At 36.7% G+C, this 23210-nt stretch overlaps 1 protein-coding gene across 6 annotated transcripts in view; it reads left to right on the top strand.

Moving 5' to 3' along the window:
* The window catches only part of LOC145985018 (uncharacterized), a 61522-nt gene that overhangs the window by 13305 nt on the left and 25007 nt on the right, over positions 1–23210 (top strand). Inside the window, exons 1-5 of one of the 6 annotated variants that reach the window (XM_083118517.1) lie at positions 8212–8288; positions 14719–14834; positions 15346–15453; positions 16374–16523; positions 20161–20484. In XM_083118517.1, coding sequence (XP_082974643.1) covers positions 8221–8288; positions 14719–14834; positions 15346–15453; positions 16374–16523; positions 20161–20484 — 766 coding nt within the window. In that variant the 5' untranslated portion in view covers positions 8212–8220. Of the gene's footprint in view, positions 1–8211; positions 8289–8426; positions 8786–8836; positions 8941–13379; positions 13430–14718; positions 14835–15345; positions 15454–16373; positions 16524–20160; positions 20485–23210 lie in introns of those variants that run through there. The other 5 variants (XM_083118519.1, XM_083118516.1, XM_083118520.1 and 2 more) reach the window with 5 other exon arrangements.

The raw sequence follows: 23210 nt of genomic DNA on the forward strand, positions 1-23210 counted from the left end.
CCCCCTCAGTTTTGGCACCCGATCATCACCACTGGTTGGGGGAAACTGTACCTTTACCTTTGGTGAATTAAGGTGGTGGGGTTATCGTACCCCTTGAAGTGCAAATTCATAATAAGATTTGTATTAACATAACAGTAATAAATTTATCTTTTGACTTCTAAAATTAATAATTAACGTTCAATAATGATAGCGGAAATCTTTTCCCACTCTACCCCCCCCCCCCCCAGAAAGTTGATAATCCGCTATTATTAGTTCTTCTGATTTTTTAAGCAGATCTCCTGATTTTTCAGGGGACGATCTCCCGATTTTTAAAAATCTGACCTGGCAACGCTGGTTCAGCGTTTTAGTACGTCCCGGCGGTGAAGGATGTGTTGGTCAAAGGATGGGTTCTAAAAATTTGCAAGTGGATCTGCACAAGAAGACAGGAGTATTAAAGTGGCGAGTTCCTTTTGATTGTTGGTTGCCTGTGAAAAATTTAACAAATGAAAAATTACACGGCCATGGCTTGATGTAGCTAGTGATGTTACACATTACATTATTTTTCAACATCACTGAATTAAAACACATGGCCGATTCCCGTGGCGGAGTGGTTAGCACATTGTGCTACGAGGTCAAGCGTCCCGGTTTGGAATCCCGGCCTGGGCATGGGTGTTTGCGAGTGTCCATTCATCAATTTCATCATACATTACTCATCCCCCTCTTTGCAATTAGCCAAAAGTGGCAGAAAAGTGAAGTTAATAAACTAAATCAATCAAACTAAAACACATTGGCGAGTTCGAGTGTGGTATCCTTTGTTGGATATATTTTTTCAGTTGGAGCATGCGTTGTCAAGTTGGTAGTTTTGTAATTTTGCAGCAAGCTAAACACATTTCTAAAAAGTACAGAAGAATCGATATTGAATTCATTCTCTTGATCAGTTCCGTAACAACAATTGATAATGAAATTACGTACACAATGATGGGTGTTAGATATACGTATAATAGTGGTAATCGCTATTGTTTTTTATTCAAGAAGCCTCAGACTAATTTGCCGTCACTTGTCGGGAGCACTCCCCCACTTAATAAATTTTCAGAATTAACAAGTTTATGGAACTTGTGTTAACCTCCTGGGACCTGAGAAGCAAGTTAATAAGTAATTTTCATGTTTTCGCAAAAGTAACCGTAATTTACCAAAGTAGTCTTGGACCCTATTTTTATGGGTTAGAAAACTTTTTGATCCTACCCCCCCCCCCTTAAAGTTATGTCCAAATTCGATTCAGATCCCCAAAAGTTAGGTCCAGACTATAGATTCCTGGGGGTGGGTGTCAAAATCTCACTTTCAAAATTGTAGGCCCAGTCCCGATTAGCTGTTTTGATCATAAATTGGACTTGGCCTTTTCTTTCTGTCAAGATACAAATTTAAATCGGCAATTTTAGCAATTATTTAAAATATGTTTTGTTCAAAGCTCTTAAAAAAATAATTAAAAAAATAGTTGGATGGCATAAAACGAAGTGTGGAGTGACCCAATTTGCCATTTAAAATTGTCGAGATGCCCACCCACCCCCCGCACCCCTCTCCTCTAGCGGCCACAAAGATGTGTGTATATAGCTATACACACACGCACACAGCATATAAAGCATTATCTCATACTGTCTCTAGAGTCTAGACAGTCAGTGGAACCCCCCCCCCTTTTCTGGAAATTTCTTAAATACCACACTGCATTTAGCATAATCAACCCTAACGAATGTGAAATAACTTAAGATATGTTGCCAGTGGACTGCCCAAGAGGAGGGTTGCTTGGTGGGGGTCATAACCCCCCTTTTGCCTGTAGTTCCTTAAAAAATGGCAAAGTATAGGGCTGACTACCACAGAAAGAGGATCTCCTGACATGTACCATCACCTCGTTTACCGAGGGCATTGAGTTTTCGACTCATAATCTCACCTCACCACCGAAGGTTTCGGGTTGGGGAGACCCAACCTAGCCATGGGTATTACTTTGCAAGTATCGCCAATTCCATCTAATCACTACTCGCCTCCATCGTTGCGATTGGCCAAAAGTGAAAGAAAAGCAACGCAAAAAAAATAATAATAATAAAAATAAATACAAAATAGTATTGATCTGCCATGTTCCAAAAACTGTGTTAATGTCGCACCAACTGTGCGTCAGGTTTCGCAGTTTGCAATTAAACCACCAAACAGACACTGCCTTAAATCTTCCCCCCTCATGTGACCTGGAAAGCCACACTTTCCATTACCGTTACAATTCAACGCCGTCTCGTACGTAATATCGACACGATTTCTTGTTGACCTCCAACCGGTTATGTATTTTCCTATCGTCTTAGGATGCTTTGGGTAAACAGGCTTCCACATGGCTTGCGTAACCCGCCTCACCTTGGAAGAAATTGTCAACAAAAAACTCCTCGAAACTATAACCACATGGTAAATTGCATTGTGAGTGGCTTGAATGTCAGCGTTTATTGTGGTTACTAGCTCGTGCCGTGCAGACCATGTATTTTACTTATCTACCTTATTCAGTCCTGTTCCACACTACGGAGCGGACATTTCATCTGGAAGATTATGCTAATATTTTCATTCAACATGTAGAGATTGCTATAGTAAATCCTGGGTGTTAAACTCAAAAAGATAAACAACGATACTAAGGAATTGCATTAGACATTTATTGCGAAGGCTTTCCTGCCGTCTTTCAAAAAGGTCCAAGGTCGTATTTAGATATTTACGTTGGAATATCATTAGTAGTAGCTATATTATTTCCAATTATGGACGTGTAGTAGGTTTACCATGTATTATTTTAATTTATTTAATTTATTTTACTTCGCTTTTGTCAACCCCCGAAGATGAGGATGAATGGCGATGTGATGATGAGATGAATGATGGGACAATCACAAGCATGCAGGGCATGATATTTCTGGAAAGAGTTAATGTATTTCGAATGCTGAAATTGTAGATATTTTATAACAAAAAGTATTGTTATCTGTGACTTACAGGCCTTAGGTTACAACTATTATTATTATTATTATTATTTGAAGTAGGGTTACATTTAAGCTTACAGTCTACTTTACACTAACTATAAAAGAGAGTTTTTTGTCGTACATGAATTAATGTTAAGTATACAGTTATGCAAATTCTGTATAGATATAAAGAATATGGAAATTTCAAATGTATGTAATTTTTTAAAAAAACGTAAGTAGTAGTAACAGTAATGTAAACAACAACAAAAATAAAAACAATATTAATAATAGCAGTAAATATTAATAACAATGACAATAATAATAACAACAATAATAGTAGTAATAATAGTAATACTACTACTAATAATAATAATAAAAGTTTCTGTAACTCTGCCCTCCTTGAGAAAAATCCTGCGAGCGCCCTTGATGCAGGGACAACACAACACGAGCCCCCACAGAGGATTATACTCGCTATGAATCCAGACGCCAGAGCCTCGCTAGTTTGCAAATGGAAGGAAGGTTGACATTTTGGTATCTTCGCAAAATGCCATCCCCTTGAACCGCAGGTATGGTTTAAAATCTGAATTTCGGTACTTGTTGTATACTAAGAAATATTGACATACTACTGTAATGTCGAGTACACTGATGATACCGAAAATACTGGTATATCGATGTCCATCCCCCCCCCCCCCAAGGACAATTGCTCATTCTCCCAAAATTATGTCATGCGTCCCCCCCAAAACCTTAACATGCGACCCCCCCAAAAAAATCATGTGATGCGCCCCCCTCCCCAAATCATATCATTCGCGCCCTCAAACCATATCGTAATCCGCACAAAGTATTTAATTACGACAGCGTGTCTACCGAAAGTAACTTTTTTCCTAGCTTTGCTGAACACTATACTTGATCTGCCCCTCCTTCCTAAACAGGGAGCCCATCACTCAAGACCACCCCTAAAATCGTTCATCATAATCGATTGATTGATTGATTTAGTTTATTTTACTTCGCGTTTTGTGCCTCTTGGCTAATTTGCGAAGATGAGGATGAGTGATGAAATGATGAAATTGATGAATGGACATTCACAAACAACCAAGCCCGACCGGGATTCGAACCCGGGACCCTTGTCATCATAATCGAGAATACCGCTTGTCTTGTAATGCATATATAGCATAAAATTTCAGATTCACCTCATTAAAGCGCCAAACACGCATCCTATCCCCTGTCCCAGCTAACTGTAGAGCAGGACCGCGCATATCGGCAGAGGAGGAGGAAAATCCAGTGTACATGTACGGACGTACGGTCCAGACCTTAGTCCGTACGACTTTTCAAAATTTGCTCTTGCAGTTTTATCCCCAATATTTCCCTAAGAAATTCTTAAACCATTCGTACGAACAAAAATACGGCCCGTTTGCCATGTGCGTTCGGTATTATCCTTTTCAAAAGTTTGCAAAGCTGCATAGCGAACGAGGAAATCGGGAAAACTCATTACACAATCCCGTTTCTCTCACTGTTCATTGGTGGAGCCGTCTCGCATCACTACTTGCGCAGAGACTTGTTATCGTACGCCTGGTCTACAGTTAGCTGGTACGGATATTAGCAACAGAACACTGCGAGCGAAGCGAGCAAGAAAATTTTTACATCCATTTCTTTGCAGGCTTTCAAGAATATTAATTTAATAGGATGTCAATACTTTCTTAGTCTTTTCCAGCTTCTCCTTTGGCACGTTCGGGGTCGAAAACTTGTGGATACCATATCGCTAAATAACAGTCCCCAAAATTTAATCTTCGAACTCTCTCTCCACTACAGAAATCCCTTCACAATCTAAGAATTAACACTTTATCTCCCCTTTTAACAGTGTTTGGACGTACCTAGTTATTTGTAACGCAATTAGAAGTAACCTTTGCTTCTCTGAAGAATTCCAACTGTAATTAACTACTTTCAAAAGTAACAGAGCTACAAACCTTTTTGCAATAAAAGTATAATAGTCAAAAGTTACTTTCACAGTTTATTTACGACACCTAAATTGTTAATTAGAAAATTTGTAACGTGAGGGCGAGGGAAGAGCTAAATTTGGCATCTAGCCACGTGTCTTATAGTATAGTATAGTATAGTATATATATATATATGTTTTTATATATATATATATATATATATATATATATATATATATATATATATATATATATATATATATATATATAAAGTCCACTTTATGCACACTACGGCTAATCTGGAATGGACCTACAGTTGTAAGTGGGATCCGAACCACTATGTGTCTCGACAGTGTATCAAACCCAGGACTACTTGATTACAAGGCGACAACACTTACCCTACCACTGTACCATCGGGGAGGCACATGTGGGTGTGTGAAGTGAGATAATTTGGGAAGCTATATGAGAATACAGGCTCTGGCAATACAGAGTTCAATAAATTACAACGAAACGCTTGGCAATTGCTCGATTTCCTTAACATTAATGATACATTTGGTACATGTGTTATTAATGCTTTGAGCTACCTGTATGTAAAAACATAAAAAGGAATGAAAGAACAGAAGTAGTAGTTAAAGAATCAGTTGTTTATGCTTACCGGCTACCATTGCAGTGGCGCTATCCCAAGATCATCTTCATTGTTGGTTGGTAAAGGAACATCTTCATCTGAGCTACTACTGTCACTGCTGTCTTCCCGCCCAAGTGAAATTACAAAATCCTCCATTTGCTGCTCTTCAACTCCCTGCTTTTCCCATACTTCGGAAATAATCTTCCTTGTGTGTTCTATAGCCCAACGCCACCTATCTGCTGTCACATCCCCGATAGCCTGTTCTGTCAATTGCAAAATTTTAGACGGTGTAAAAGGTGGCAAAGTGTTCCTCTGTGCTACCAGCCCTTTGACCTGTGCCCAAATACGTTCGATTGCATTGTACATACAATGATAAGGCGGGAGACGGACCACCGTATGTCCCGCTTCTTCTGCAAGCTTGTATATTCGATATATGGGGAACTGGGGTTTGTGTAACATAAGGAGCTGCAGTAGTTCAGCCTTCCTCATGTTTCTGTGGTCTCGCGAAAATCCTGAAGTAAGTCAATCCCGCAACAGCGCGTCGCTACCAGAGTGGGTGGTTCCACGCCGCTCGCTAGCGCGTCTCGACTGTAAATGCAGGAATATTGCGTCACTGTCAGAATTAGCGCACTTTTTCGAATTTGCATTTTTATACTCACCCCACTCATTTGTGCTTGGTAACCACACACACACCTATTGGCCTTCCTATAATGTATTTTCTAAAATATATTAAATACTTCTTAGCTTTTACCAGAATTTGGACGTACCTAGTTATTTGTAACGCAATTAGAAGTAACCTTTGCTTCTCTGAAGAATTCCAACTGTAATTAACTACTTTCAAAAGTAACAGAGCTACAAACCTTTTTGCAATAAAAGTATAATAGTCAAAAGTTACTTTCACAGTTTATTTACGACACCTAAATTGTTAATTAGAAAATTTGTAACGTGAGGGCGAGGGAAGAGTTAAATTTGACATCTAGCCACGTGTCTTATAGTATAGTATAGTATATATATATATATATGTTTATATATATATATATATATATGTGTGTGTGTGTGTGTGAGTGTGTGTGGGGGGGTGAGGTGAAGAATTCATATTACATACCATAAATATAGATAAACCACATTATGTTTTCATCGTATATTTGTTTTATTACAATTAATAATCACTGATTGAACAAATTTTCCAACAGAAAGTAAGGGTAATAGTAACTTAGTTACTTTTCAAGTACCAGTAACTGTGACTGAGTTACTTGCAAAAAGTAACTTTCCGAACACCGGTTCTTACGTCTCAAAACTTTCATTCAAAGCAGATCTGTGGTTTAATAGAAGAAATATACGGTTTCACCCAGATTGTGCGGATTGGTATAGTGAATAATATATTAAAAATCCGCCATCCAAGTGTTTGGGGGAAAATCCGCGATCTTAGAAAATGGCGGCAAAAAATCACCTTAAAAATTTTAAAAAAATATCTCGAAAACGGCGCATTGTACACAAAAAGTTAAGATAACCAAAATGAAAGAACAGAAAATTTGCTGAATTTTGTTTTTTGTTTGATAGAGCTACCATAAATATTAATTGAATTAGAAAGATTCAAATATTTTCCTTAATTTTTAGAATTAGCGTAAAAGTTGGTTTCTGACACAAAAAACAGCAAATATGTAATAAACTATGTAATTTACGTCCTAAAGTCACTGAACCAAATTCATAGATTATGATTTACTCTAGAGATTGGTTTTTGTTTGGTGCCTCTAGAGTTAGGCGTTGAGGAGATATGTAGTTTAATGCAGAGTCATGTTATTCCCTAAATTTACGTGTTCATTTCCTATGATATTGGCTGATTGATTGATTGATTTGCTTTATTTTACTTCACTTTTGTGCCACTTTTGGCTAATTTGCGAAGATGGGAATGAGTGATGATATGATGAATGGACATTCACAAACGTCCATGCCAAGGCCGGGATTCGAATCAGACCCCCCTGGCGTCGTAGCGCGATTATGATATTGATGAGAACGTAATACATTGTGTTATGCAGTGTTTTGTTCACGAGGCGTTTGTTACATGTTGTTTTTGTTGTTTAAGAATGTATGCACACAGTGGCTGCGATTAGGTGTCTTAAGTGAGCAGGGGGTGGGGGCAAGAATAGTTTACTTTCTACTGACTGCAATTAGAGAGAAGGGTATTGAAAATGGATTTCGGGCAGATGATTTTGTGGTCAAATCCACTGGTAGATAAGGATTAGCATTAAGAGACCACAGTGCGGGGACAAAAAGTTCACCTTTTGCCCCTATCGCCATTAAATACGTCGATTTTGGACATGTGTACTGAAGGAATGTATCAGACAAAATCCGATAACATCCCACGTGAAAATAAACTCTTCCTCCTATTTACATATATAAATAGGTCCTTCGCAAATATTAACACAAAACTCTTCCTCCTATTCACGGGGGTAAATAGGTCCTTCGCAATATAATTTGGACAAACACAACACACACGTCCGCCTCATACCGAAGCACTCGGCCTCCCGATTCCCTATCAAAAATTAAAAGAACCGAAAATATCGTGTCATTCTCACATTACACAAGGTTATGCCAACAGGAAACGTGTATTTTTTCTTAGCGAAAAATCGATTCAAAGTCAATGTCCTTCTTTCCTTTCATGGACGATTTTATTATTACATATTGTATACCAGACTTGTACGGTCATTCCATTTGTATGAGCATTTGCTTTTACATTGTGACAATGGAAGAAGTTAAAAAAGATTACGCAATTATAGACAAAGAGTAAGTTAAATTTTCTAATTTGCGGTGTGGTGCGTGTTATCACATGTGTACTGTTGTAATATAAATCCAAGTAGTAAATCATAGTTCAAGTTGCTTGACGTTTCCACAGCTGACCAATCTGCGCAGGTCGTTGCTGCTTTTGTTTTTGTTTAGAAATCATTATGGCGATTTAAGTTGAAAAATTGTTGTAGTGGAATGCAATTCAATTGTCCTTCTACAGATTTGAAAGTGTACTTGTGAATTCTTCCACGTAACTTTACTTGACTGCTTCGAAGTAATCACGTGATAAAGACGAACGTGTTATTCTTATGATCAAACTCGACCCCACATATGTGGTATAGCGTCAAAGGTGAACCTAACACAAGCGTGAGGAGCTGTTTACTGACACTTACTTTGTGTTTGCAATTGACCGTGTAATGTCAAGTGACATACATCGTGCATTTCGATACCAGTTCATTGTGTTATAATAAATCATAGCAGAAGACAGGGTGCTGAAAGTAAGTTATTTTGCATTTATATGAATGACGTAGCGATAGGGTGTAGAAATGGCTTACTGTTGAACTAAAAATGAGATGTTACGTAAAAGAGGTAAAAGTATAGGTCATGGATTAACATACGCGTGCAGTGAAAGTGTAAATAGTAAGTTTTGCAGGTAATGTCATCCTTAACTGTATATACACAAACATTCGAAGAACTGAAAACTTGTTATCTTTGAGAACGAACCGATGGGCCGAGTAAGTAAATATTTGTTGGGGCCTATTATCTACCTTTTTTTTTAAAGGTAGACCCAAGTTTATATTGGCATAGTTCGATGTTTGTGCAGATTGAAATGTTTGTGCACAAAAATTGAACCATGTTAAAATTGAATTCGTAGCATGATGAAATCGCAATAAAACAAGAGGAACTTCGCCCTTTTCTTGCATTAAATGAAGTTCTATACATGCATGTGAAAGGAATGAAGTGCAGAAATACCAAGGCAACCAGAAATAGTTTAAACTTATTTTAAGCCGTATAACATACGTTAGTTGAGCCGAGAATCCTGTAAAATGTGTGCAGCAAAACCACAATCATGAAAAGCATTTGCATTGCAATGAGACAATAACATTAATCATCTCATTGACATTGAATTAGCATAATTATGAGTAAAGTGGAAAATACGCGTGAAATAATAACACTAATAATTAGGTCCAACTGTTATATTTATTGTTACTTCGACTATACAATCAGTAATAACCTGTAACATCATAGGTAAAATTAGCGTTCAAACTTTAGAGCAAAGTTATATTTCTGATATCGTCATTATCTTCGTATGCAAATTAAGGTTCCGATTTACTTCTACATTAAGTCCCACTAGTCTACAATACTTAACAGTCGCTTCTCAATGGAAAATACATTGTCCATGGGAAGTGCGCATGCTTGCGTAAGGTAATTTTTAAGTTGTGTTTTTCAACACAAATAACTTTTCTTCGAAATCCAAACAGTGCTCATTACTTTAAGGAAGGTTCAAATTTTGTGTGACAATGATTGCCAAAATTCTATGATAATTAGTCTTCCTGCTAGGAAAATTTGAAAAAAAATCTGTAAAACTGTCAAAGCGGAATCGGCTGTAACTCGTTTATTCTGTAATTGTTGACATTCGTACTTACTTATTCTGCATTGCGAAAGATTGTTTAACAAGGGATTTCACTTTTTTAACGAAATTTGTAGCTATTGTTGACATATCGAGTAATTATTGTTCATTCTTTCCTCGCTTCCTGAACATGCAAAATGGCGGGTAAATCTTGACTAGCGCTGTGTTTCAAACGGCAAAGCGGTGTTTCAACCTTCTTAACAGAAAAATTCCTGCATAGCCCTGAAAACCATTCCTGCATGGCCCTGAAAACCATTCCCGCATAGCCCCAAAAACCATTCCCACATAGCCCCAAAAACCATTCCCGCATAGGCCTAAAAACCATTCCTGCATAGGCCTAAAAACCATTCATGCATAGCCCCAAAAACCATTCTGGATTGTATAACCATCCACGAATATCCCCAAAAACCATTCACGATAGCCCCACACATCATCACAGTAAGGTTAGGTTAGGTTGCTTTAGGTTGGGCAATATAGTGAAAAACTGTGTGTTTGGAAACACTTACTGGGGATTACGTCATCAGATGCTCACAACATCCGGTTCAAGTACATGGATGGAAATGCAAGCAACAGCTTTTATGCATCGGACGGACCTTATTATAGAAAATTACATGAATTAGCGGCCAAATACATTAAAAAATGCGAGAAAACACTTCTACGACCTTCCGAAATTACACAGAAATGCAATTCCGTAAGTACTTTCTGCTGTAAATTTGAAGAAATCCGATTCCCGGCTTTTGACAGTTTTATCAAAAAATCATAAAACAATCTGAACTGTTAGCCTACTGAAGAAAGGCTCCTCCAAATGCAAGTGTTATGATTATCCTGAAGGGACGGATGATCTAGCTTCAAATTCACCAGAATATCTTCTCAGAGCTTCTACAGAATGTCACACTCCATTGCATGCTTGCCAGTGCTTTCCTCCTTTTCTACAACTTGTGAGATTGGTATAACTTATGGTTGTCTGCTGAAATAGTTTTTCCATTCTTATTCAACAATGCAAGGTTCAGATGGCATTTATTGATAGCTTGGTGTACTTTCGTATATCATGCTAAAACAATACATCATCTGTATTTGGAAGTGTTCTGCCATAGTAAGATTGTAGGTACAAATCCTGGGGAAGGCATAGCACAAACATTTAATTGTATTTCTCTTCATCTGTTTTATCCATTCACTCTCATTGTGCGAGTTATTGTGCGGGGGTAAAACAACATAAAATAATGAAATATTCACATACATTTGTACAGCCTTGATCATATAGATGTATTATAGAATATCACTTCTCATTTATAGGTTAGTAACTGTACTGCTTTCCATAAAAATATTATGAAGTAGCAGGAAATGGAATTGTTTGAATGGAAATTTGTAAATTAACCTTTAGTAAGTGCAAGAGAGAAAATCTTCGGCTTGTAGATGTGTTTTTAATTGAAATGCACCACTAATTTTGTGATGCCACTATTCAGGAGCAAGAGCAAGACACCCTTCAAACAAATGTATTTGGGATCTTCATGCAGGCTAATGTTAATGATCTCCTTTGTAACGAGATTTATTCTCAAAGTTGTTAATGCGATTTGAAAAATGTAGGAGAATAGCTACGTACTGCTGTTATTAAAAATTAAAATAAAAGAAAAGTATTGGCTCTAAAGAAAATATGGTAATCAATGCATACTGAACAAACTTTTTAATGAACTTTGGTATGCATATTCATACATGAGATTTGCAGAATTCATTCATAAAAAAAAATATTTTGTTCAAGTAAAGATGTCAAACATTTAATACACTTGTAATAATAAGGATAATCTCATTTGTCACATACAAATCTCATCACTTTGGATAAATTCCTAAATATTAATGAACTGAACACGAATGCACATCATATCTGTTTCTTGTATCGAGCTGTGAACAATAACAACCAACACTCGGAAACCACAGACAAAAGCCTTTCCTTTGCCAAACTTTCGCTCTGATTGGCTGTTCCACAGAATCTAGCAGAGAAAGCTAGTTGCAAATAGAGCATGGCCTGCCTAGTTGTCAAGCAGCCAGCCTGGTGGCCATGATTTCCATCCAGGTAGCCAGTCCAGCGCCAACTAGGACATTCCTACCGGAAATCCAGTTCCGTGTCATTCGGCCTTTACTTAAAGATTGCCTCCTTCCACATGGCAATATCATAATATTATAAAAGGTGCATTGTCGAGCTGTTATTATATATTTTACCAAGCTCACTTTTTCAGGGATAATTTTTGAAACAGACACGTAAATGTTAGAGACTTTAGTGTTAAAGGTAGGTTTCTGTAGGAAGTTTTACATGTTTTAACCTTCACCTTTTACATGTAGTACTCAACTGTATTAACCTTCCTATGAATGAGTACTTTTATAGTTTTAACACTCTAGTTTCCAGTATGTAAGTGCTCCTGCTTAAAAAAAATCTATGAAGAAGTCAACTAAACCTGGTGAAATACAGTGTTTGGAAGTAACTAGTTACAAGTAAGTTACTTTTTAGTAACTGTAACTAGTTACTTTTAAAAGTGAGTGAGTGTAACTGAGTTACTTTTTAATGATAGAAGTAACATTTTAACAGTTACTTCTACAGTTACTTTACGACACTTAAATTGCTATGTAAGTGTCATAAATTATTGGCAATTTTAGACTCAAAGTGAGCCGGAATTTAGTTTCTGCTGTGATATAAAAAAAGCCCATTCTTTGATACATTAATTCTTGCAAGCAATAGGTGAAGAGGGAAAGAGAAAGTTGTACTAAATTTAGCTCCAGCCAGGTGCCAGGAATTTCAAGGTTTATCGAGTGTTTCATCTTTTGTTTGGCTGACCTGAATTCCCAAGCGATGTACACACCTTGGAAGAGGGGTGGATTTCCCAGAAGCGGGAAGATAAGCCTCTAGAAGGAAAATTCCTTTCTATTGGTGACAGTTTGCAATTGTCAGTTGTATGCTGTGAAGTGTATCTTGTTTCTGTAGTTTGTTCCCCTGTGGTGTTCCTCTGTGACCTTATAACTCCCCCCTTCTGTAAGCAGCATCCCGATAGTTTTTTCTTTGCTATAATATCGGATTAAGCTGAAAAGGGACGTCCTGCAATATTTCAGTGTTTTTTATGAAATAATTCAACGATACTGGTAGTATGAACGAAACTGAAGAAGATGAGAGCTAGCAAATGTGCATATGAATGGAAAACAATGTAATTGTTCCCATGTGATATCATTTATTTCAGTTCCTGATAATTTAGAAATGGAAGTAAAAATATTTCCTGTTAGAATTAGCTTATTTATGATTATTCAGCATTTCCGGACATTTTGAAAAAAGTAATATATTTTGGTAAGTGCTATTCGTTTAAGATTTAAATTAGAACCCATTTTCTTGCAATAACAGATACGACAGATCTCACCATTATTATTGATACAACAGTGAATTACAACACTCAAGTGGCAAAAGAAAGAATCAGGAACACCCTAACGATCATTCTCGCTTGTTTATGTAATTGTCTCAGAGAGAACTGAAGGGGTAAGTTTAAAATGCCATTTTCACCATCATCGATAATGCACAATTATAGGTTACTACATTGTAATTTTTATCATTTTCTGGTTCATAAACACTTGATATTGTACAACAAATTTATTTCTCTCTGACACGCCCTTTATGCGAAACAGACTCCCTTCTTAGAATAAATTCTACGTGACTGATATCTCTCTTTCTATACAGTTTCTAGAATTCCCCCCCTCCACTCCAATAGACATTCCTTAAGATCAACAATGATAATAAATACAAATGTTTGTTGCGGTAGCTCAGGTCAACCTCCGAGGCAGAGTGGTTAGCACAACACACTATATGCCAGGAGTCCCGGATTCTAGTTCGTTTCGGACATGGATGTTTGTATTTGTTCCAATGAGAAAACAGAAAATTGACACACGTGAAAACTGAGAAAATGTTAATGATACTACCGCATAGGTGTATTCCTTTAAGAAAAAAAATAATAATAAATAAAGTCGTTTGAGTGCCTGTCTACCATGCGAGAGACCCTGGGTTCGATTCTCGGTGGGGGAGAACCGAGATTTTTTTCCACCTGTTGAAGCGGCTCCAGCACCCACCCAGCGTTGTATAAAGTGGGCATCTGGAGGAAACTCTAGGGGGTAAAGGATGCCACGGATGTGGTGCTCATCACGTCACCCCCACCTTCAGCCATGATCAAGAAAGTGTGGGGCTCTAACTCCACACACCCCCCCTATACGCCTTCATGGCATCGCGCAAAGCACAGGAGAGCACTTTATCTTGCAATAAAGATAAATATACGAAGACTTATATGTATTATGTACCAGTAACGTAAGTAAAAGACATGTTAGTTTTCACAAAATATTTTATTACAATTAATGATTGATTTGTGTAATTTGGTTGCAAGAAAATTTTCAGCAGAAAGTAACTGTAAAAGTAACTTACAGTTACTTTTGAAGTACAGGTAACTGTAACTGAGATACTTTTTAAAATGAGTAACTGTAAGAAAGAAACTGTTACTTTTTTAAGCAAGTAACGGTAACTGTTACCCTTTTAAAAGTAACTTTCCGAACACTGGTGAAATATAGGATGACAACTTACCAACATGCCAAGGTGAGCTATGAAATGTGTTACTTTTGTTACATTACCCCTTCCTCCTTCCCTCAACTCTGGTAATATTCTTACTTAATTATGAATTGGCTGATCCTATATTAGTTCTCTGTAATTTTTAGCCTTTCAACCTCTATATTCAAATTCAAAATTGCACATATGCAGACTTGTAATAGTACATTGTTATGTTTCAGGCTTATCCTAACGATGGACAATGTAACTCAACAGAGTGACAATAGTGACTCGGATAACTCGGAGCCATGGACTCTGATAGACAGAATCTCATATCAGCCAGAGGGTGAAAATAGTTGTAAGTATAAATACAAAATTATATTGTTGTGTTAAGATGTAGGTGCATAGATAATACCTTTATTCCAATAATACGTTTCTGTAACTGTAGGATGTCTATGTAGAATTTTTAAGGAATTCTTTTTTAGCAAATAGGTATGACATTATTCTTTCTGTGAAGATTCATCGTTTCTGAGATTATGCCAACTTTTACTTTAAAAGCATCCAAGGACTTATTTAATATTGAGATGTACATTTTTAGTGAATACACTAAAATTATAAACAAGAACTGTTATAAGTATTATTTCCTTAAAAGGTCATAATTTTCACTGTACAGTTATGTATAATTTTCAAACTTTGCAAAATTTTCTTTTTATACCTCCAAAGTTTCATTCCTTGATATGTGAATATGCCTTTATGTCAAAATTATTTGTGTTCATGTCACCCTTTGGCCATTTTGCTAGATATTGTACTGATAAAATTGTTTGAATGTGTTAAGATTTAGAAACATTGCATTTTCTCCTCCCCTTCAGGTGGAAACTCTAGCTCTGAAGCATCTCTCCCCTCAAATGCAGATCCTTTGCAAGAGCTACAAAGCAAGAATGACAAGGAGAAAGTCTTGAAGCCGATAGATAGCAGAGGTATGCATGTACTGTAGTATATCTTTCTATTGTTTACGAATATTTTTTTATTATAATATCAATAGATTTTTGTAAGTAGAAAGTTATAACTTGAAATCGAAAATTAATGCTTCTTTGTTCTAAATATACAAGCAAATGACCTAGAAGGACAGTAAATGTTGAAAGTGAAGGAGGCGGGAGATGATTACCAGACAATAAAATCATCATTTCACTGCATAATTGTCACAGATTTTATGCCTTTTTTTTTTTTTTTTGGCAAAAATGTGGGGTGTGACCATTATGTGAAGCTTTAAAAAAATTGTGTCAGTATTATCAGTACTTAAAAGTCATTTATTACTAGAACTGTGTTTGGTCCAAGATGAGGATACACGTGATTGTCCGTTAAAATTGAATAGTCCAAATCAATGCTCATCATTTCTTCGTAACAGTTTGGTAAACAGTTTTCTGGTCTGAAATAATAGTTAACACATTAGTTGTTATTGATTTTGTAAATTATAATTGAAACATGACACTTGAGAAAATTTACTACAGTGTTGTGAAGTACGGACTTGCAAAATTAATCTTCTTTATCTGAAGATTCTGCACCACTATCTTTGGTTTCGTTATCTGAAGCATCAATGCGAAGATTACGTGGTTAAGGTTATGCACCAATTTTTGAACTGAAAACCAGGGTGCGACTATTGTACAGTGGCGATGATTGCGCACGGAGAAATGCAGTAGTCTGTGAGCTTGTATTGTTGACTCTCTGTTGTCTAGTCAGCAAATCTAAAGTTCCAATTTGAAATTGTAAACTTGAAAACTGATGCATAAAGCATGCTATAATTGCTTTATCAGAAATTAGTGATATCTGTACATTGTTATATTTTCTATATTTGATGTTAGTATTTTACATGTGTAAAATATATTTAATATACATTCAGCTGATCTCGCAAGCACCATTAGTACTGACTCCAGTGACATAGAGACAATGGACCAGTGTTCAGAGGGAGAGAATGGAATTCCCAGTGAAAATATCTTGGTCAGTGGACTGACATCAGTGTATTCTCCAGGATCCGGAGTACAAGTTTTAGGTAAAAAATATTTTTCTCTCCCTTTCTGTTGCTCATTAGTAACACATAAAAATAATGAATATCTGGCAATGAAACTTGTGTAAAAAAGCTTTTAGACCAAAGATGTATGAACGTGCAACATGGGGGGGGGGGGGTTTCACACCAAAGTGACAAGCAGCACTGGTCCCTTCATTCTGTTAGAAACATTCATTGCATATGTGTGAACAAAAAACTGTTGGGGGCAACAAGCAGTGTGTGTAGTTTTATTTTACAACTTCTGGATTTTTCCCCATTACATTCCCTCATTGATCAAGCAAAGAGATCATGTAAAATTTCAATTCAGTTCAAGATTTTCCATGCCACAAAATATGTGACGTTTTAAGATTTATAGGCCATCTTTGGAAGGAGTAAGACAGATGAGAAGTACCAGTTCAGAGCTGTATTATTTCATGAAAGTGGTCACCAACAATGAAGGGTGGGGGGCAAATGAAACGGAAAAAATGTAACTAGGCAATGCTTGAAAAGAAACGTTAGGGCTTTAGGATTCAACTCAAGCAAAATGCCGAGTTGAAAACTCTTTTGTGGGGTGTAAGAGGTGATCCTCCACGTACTACACCCAACTGTCAACCTCACTTCCACATAGTACACCCTGGACTGCATTTTGCAGACAAATGAGGCTCTGGCAACTGGCACTACGGCCAGTATAATTCTGTGTGTTGTCCTGTTTTTTTGTTATATGTGCTGAGTGTCCGTTTACAGCCTCAGCTTTTAACGGAAGTGAGAATATGTTAAGATTTTAGTAACGCAACGTTAGAGTTATTTGTAACGGTAAGGGGCTGGACCCCATATAATGTAACGGGTGGAAAATAGCCATGATGCACCCAAAATTTTAAAATCAAATTCAAACTGAAAATTCTTTTGTAATGTCCAGTATTTGATACTATTGTATCACACAAGAGCTTGTCCATACTCTTCTAGGATATAGAGTACACCAATTGCTTGCTCTCATCTAGTGACCGATGATAATGCAAGCACTCCCAAGTAATTACTCTGTTCCATTGGAGTTCGGTCATAGTCCTTCGTTACTGCTATGAGAACAACATAATTCGACTGTCTGTAAATGCATTACATTTTCATATTTTGAATTGCTCATTGCTCTTTCTAAATGCTAGTTTTTCTATAAAACCACATCTCTCCATCATGCACCCTCATTGTCCTCTTGTTCTTTGATTTAGGAGACAAGGTGTGTCTGCATTGTTCATGATCATTTCTAAAACTGAATAATGTCCAATGTCCAAAAGATCATCCAGTTTTTCAAGAAATGCCTTTTTCTTCTGCTGTTGCAATTCAGTTCTTACTCAGTTTTTTTCTCCTAGACTGCAAACTTCTCATGTAATGGAATTTGAATATGTGATTTTATATTAGTAAAAGTAAATACTTATCACATTAGCAATGACGACCTTAAAACTTAATGTGCTCTGCAACTCGCCTTTCTGTTGTCAGTTTGAATTGAAATTTTACAGTTTATTTGCTTGAATGGCATTGTTGAGGAGATGTCCTAAAAAAAATATAAAATTTTAATATGACCACCCTAGTGTATCTTGTCATGTCACTGGCATGTAAAGTTGCTTTTATTTCCGAAAGTTCATTTCGAAGTGATACATGTTGCTTGTTACTTTGGTCTAAAAGGTTCCTAAGAAACACACCATAACTGCATATTCAAACACTCAAAACCACCATTGTACCCAAAGGAGGTAGTATGCTGTGTGTTTTGTGAACTTGACAGCATGTTGTGCATTGTGAACAATCCTTGGCCATTGTGTACTCTGTGGCATACTGTACTTACGTTTATGCATGATAATGCAAGACCACATGTGCCTGAAATTGCATCTCCTCTTTTTTCCCAGATATTTCACCATCACTTGCTCCATCCATGGTACAGTCATGGATGTTTCTGGGTTGTAGTGAGCTCATTGAAAGTGAATGTGGTTCTTACAACCCTGAAGTGTGTCTGACTGTACAACAAGCTTCAAGGATGACAGTTCTGAACTCTTTGACTATGTGAAAACCACACTGGATATATTCTTTTCTTCCCAGTTTCATTTATCACAAATGAGCTCATGTGAAGGACTTTGAATATTGAGTCAAATCGCAAAATAACTTTCTTTGGTTACATGATAAAAAACCCGATATTTAGAAAAACATCAAAATTGAAGAATTGTCAAAGCAGTTGCAACAAGATTGTGCCAATACCAAGGTCAGTGTATTGGTATTGGTCGATACCAGTAGTATCAATGTCAGAAAGTATTGGTTGGAATGTATTCACTGATACTAATCAATACGTTTCTACCTTTTTGGTCTTCCGTGGGGCCTGCAAAAATGCCATACAACACTTGCATGGAGTCTTTAATTATCCTGGAAATTATGCAGAATTTTAAGTTTTTATTTATTTTTGCACCAATAGTGCGTGAAAGACTTGAATTTGTGATTACATAACTTGTAAAATAATATGATCATGTAAATATTTAAATCAAAACCGGCAAATTGGTGCATATAATTAGTGTAATGGGTCATTCCATGTCAAATCAACCATTTTTTTAAAAAATGGTTGCATGACCATTTTAGAAAAATTTCATTTTTCGCAGATTTTCAATTGTCATACCTTGTAATTTCAATTTCTGGTAAGTATTAAAGTATTAAAACCTTATGTTACTATATTTTCTGAGGCTTTATTTAACCCAAATTTAAAAAAGAAAAAGAAAAGACTTCATTATTCTAAGTATGGAATGTAGTTTAACCTTACTTTGCAACGTCAGAAATTAGGTGACGTACGTTACCTCATATTGACCAAAACGAGTTGAATTTAAAAATTGAGATTTTTACTGTGAGTTAGGTTCATGAAGGCACCAAATTTCAGAATTTTTAAAGGGGACCCATCTGAGATATATAACCCCGAAAACTGTCAAAATTCAATGAACGGCCATGTTTGAGCCCATGCTGTAAAAAAGTGGTGCATTTCTAGGCACTGAATATCATAGGAAGTATACTTCATTTGCTACAAAATGAATTTTGTTTCAGGTCTCTAGCTTTAATGGTTTTTGAGATATTAAGGTTTCTGTATACTGCTACATGAGCAAAAAAAGCCATGCGCCATGTTGGAAAAATGGCTGCCCCAGGAGAACTAAAGACAATATATTTTTTTTTGAACATTGGTTTTGATATCTAGAAACATGTACAAACCTATGTACTAAAAGTGATTTTTTTCTAAAATGGTCATGCAACCACCATTGGATGGTTTGGCATGGAATGACCCTAATAAGAACTTTTTAATTGTTACAATTCTCAAGCATTGATATCAGTATCTGTTTGGGAATCAGTTCGAAGTGCTATCAACTGTACCATAAGGGAGATTTCAGACCAAAGTGACACACATGCCGCTTGGGAATGATCCGATCAATGGCAATGTTTTGCACAGCCTGCAAGCCTGCATTCGATGGGCAAACTCCTCAAGCAACGTGTGCTGCATGTCACTTGTTACTTCAGTCTCTTTTAATGACATATTGTTTACGCTGTGAAAGTATTTGAAAATCATTCAGTAATTTTCTTATTATTATCACAAAATATTGAGAGAAATATAAATTACTGATTGTAATTTTAGATACAGATGCTGATGTAGAAAGTTTGGACACAGATGGCATCTCGGTCATCAGTGAGAGTGACATGGGAGAAGAGTTTGTTAATGTTCCTTCGAGTGTAAAACAGGAGTTGGTCATTCCTGATGAGCCATCTCGGAATTCGAATGATTACTTCGACAACACCGACCTGTCTTCACAGCCAAATCAGGATCTTCCAGAAGATCTCGACTTCCGTCCAGAGAAGAAATACATCCACCAGCCGAATCAGCATATCAACACGCTACTTAACATCCTTCTCGTCATCTCCCTTGCTGCTGTCATTGGTTTAGGCATTGGACACTTCTTAGGTAAGGTTTGGGAAAGTGTGTGGGAATGGTGTTTTCTACAAATGTGAGTTGTGTTGGCCTAACTCTTCTGGACATGGGGTGCATGGACATAGTCAAGATTTCTTTATGGGTGGAACGCAACCTCAATAAGGTGTGTAGAAAAATTGTTAGAGAAAAGTAGCACTGAAATTACAAATTTGCAATGCACCCTTCACTATGTACGAGGCATGTCAGGAAAGTAAAGATACAATGGATATATATCCTAGGAAAAATGTGTAAGGCATAAGTTGACAATGAAGCGAGCAAGAAAATTTTTACATCCATTTCTTTGCAGACTTTCAAGAATATTAATTTAATAGGATGTCAATGCATTCTTAGTCTTAGTCAATACAGTCTCCAAAATTTAATGTTCGAACTCTCTCTCCACTACAGAAATCCCTTGACAATCTAAGATTTAACACTTTATCAAGAGCTTTCTATCTCCTCCTATAAATTTATTCTTCAATCAATTTTAGACTTACCGTTGATATTGAAGTTAATTACTTATCAGAGGCAGCAGCACATCCAAGGCCTGACTTTAACCAGTTTGAAGACCTGGCTAGTAAGTATTCAAACATGTGATACATTTACGAATTAATTGGTTGTCCAGGTCACGACGCATGGATCTCTATTTGTTACTAAAACGGCTTACTGGTCATTGAAATGGCTATAAAACTGCATATCTAGCTTACTCAAGCGCTTATTGACACGCATTGGTTCATTTTCCCATGAGGCATTGCACGAAATAGAATTATAGACAAACAGAACATAACTTGTTTGGAGTGGTATGCCCAGGATTTTTGAAAAGGGGGAGTTAGGTATACTTGTTTTTAGTATCCACTCCTCATTTTGGCATATTTTCCTGCCTTTGATATTCTGGATGACAGGGGGGAGGGGTTATGACCTCCATCAGCCCTCTTTGGGCACCTCATTGTTTAGTTGTTTATCGATTTTGGATTGTTTAGTTGCTTATCGATTTTGGCATCTCCCTATCACCTGGTTTTCCAACTGGAAATATGCTTTAAGAAAATTCACTTCCCGTGAAGCCTCCCAGTGTTTGAAAGAATACTTCCCCTTGAGTGAAAGGAGAATTCATGAGATTATTTGAGCCTAACCAGCATTTTCCAAGAATTGATGCTCTTGAAAATACTTACTCCAGCGTAAATGCACACAGGTGCACATGCAAAGTCCGCTGTGCATTGGTCTAGGTTGAGTGCCTCTAACGAATGAAAGTTGCATTTCAGCCAAATAAAACTCGCATTTGCATCAGCAAAGCGCTCAGGCTGAAAGGATCGTCACTCTTTGGTTTGGCAGAGGCTTAGTTTTAGTTTGTCACCATGTGATGGAATGAATGTTTAACATAATTTTTTCTCCTGTACAGCAACTTTATTTCGATTTATATACCTTGGTAGGAGTAGTCTAATTGCAGAATATATATTTTCCATTAGATTTGTGTATTTTCATGTTTTGAAACTTTTTCTTTCATATTATACATTTTACTAGCGCATATATATCATGCTTATATTATAGCGATAATTTTTAGTTAATAACGTTCCAATTTTTACCTTACATTTGCTGTTTTATTTATATTTTTGTATTTTTGAAGGGAGCTAAAAGTATTTAGTACCAGGCTCTCAAAATTGAATCTAGGAATGTAATTACAATAACTGTTATTTTTTATAATCTGTAAATAAGTAATCAATACTCTGTCATTCCTAAACAGACTACAATAATCCTAAATAACTTGAAACACACAATATTCCGTGATGGTAAGCTATTGCTTTTTAATAATTAACTTCATATTAGAAATAAAGCTAAACTATAGCAACGATTTTCAAACAAATCTTTGTTTCCATGCTAGGTTCCTCTCTATGAGCATTGTTGCAAATGTAATTGTTGGAATTCCAATTCTTTCCGGTCTTTGTGAAATTTTTTGGTTTGCTTGACCTAGATAGGCTATACGGTTATTAGAATTATACATGTATAAGGTATGTGACGACCCCATTGCCCAGTGGTTAGTTCACTGCAGTTAGTCAACCAACAAAGTGAAATGGTCAACATTTTTCTCTGTTGGGATGTACTGAGCTGTCCTGCCATGGCTCTATGAGCGTCCGACAATTGGCAGAAGTGGGGTATGGTTGGTGGACTACAATGTGATCCTTTCAGTTAGATCTGAGGGATCATCTGACCAAGGAAAGGTGCAGTCGTCCATTCATATTGGTGGTTAAACGTAGAGCTGACAACTCTGCACTGTAAAGAGACATGTCAAGAATCTCCAATATGAGGCCATGGATGTTCCCAAGGTAAAATATTCCGGAGGTAAAATAGTCTCCTATTCGGATCTCCAGGCAGGGACTACTTTGGAAGATCCCTGGACTAAGAATAAGATCTACATGAGGAATAAGGATATTAAATTAGGAAACATGGAATGTTCTGAGTCTTTACCGTCCTGGGGCATTTCAGTGTACAGTTAATGAGATAATTAAGTATAAATTCGATATAGTAGCTGTCCAGGAAGTTAGGTGGCCAGGAGAAGGTAAATGTAAAACTAAAAGTTATACTTTTTCTATGGTGGTACTGAAAATCATAATTTTGGAACAGGCTTCTTCATAAACAATAGAATTATCTCTGCCCTTATTTTAATAAACATCCATGCACCAACGGAAGATAAAGATGATAATACTAAAAATTATTTTTATGCAGCCCAG

The sequence above is a fragment of the Lepisma saccharinum genome, chromosome 3 (genome assembly GCF_977018435.1).
Source record: "Lepisma saccharinum chromosome 3, izLepSacc3.1, whole genome shotgun sequence".
Taxonomy (NCBI): Eukaryota; Metazoa; Arthropoda; class Insecta; order Zygentoma; family Lepismatidae; genus Lepisma; species Lepisma saccharinum.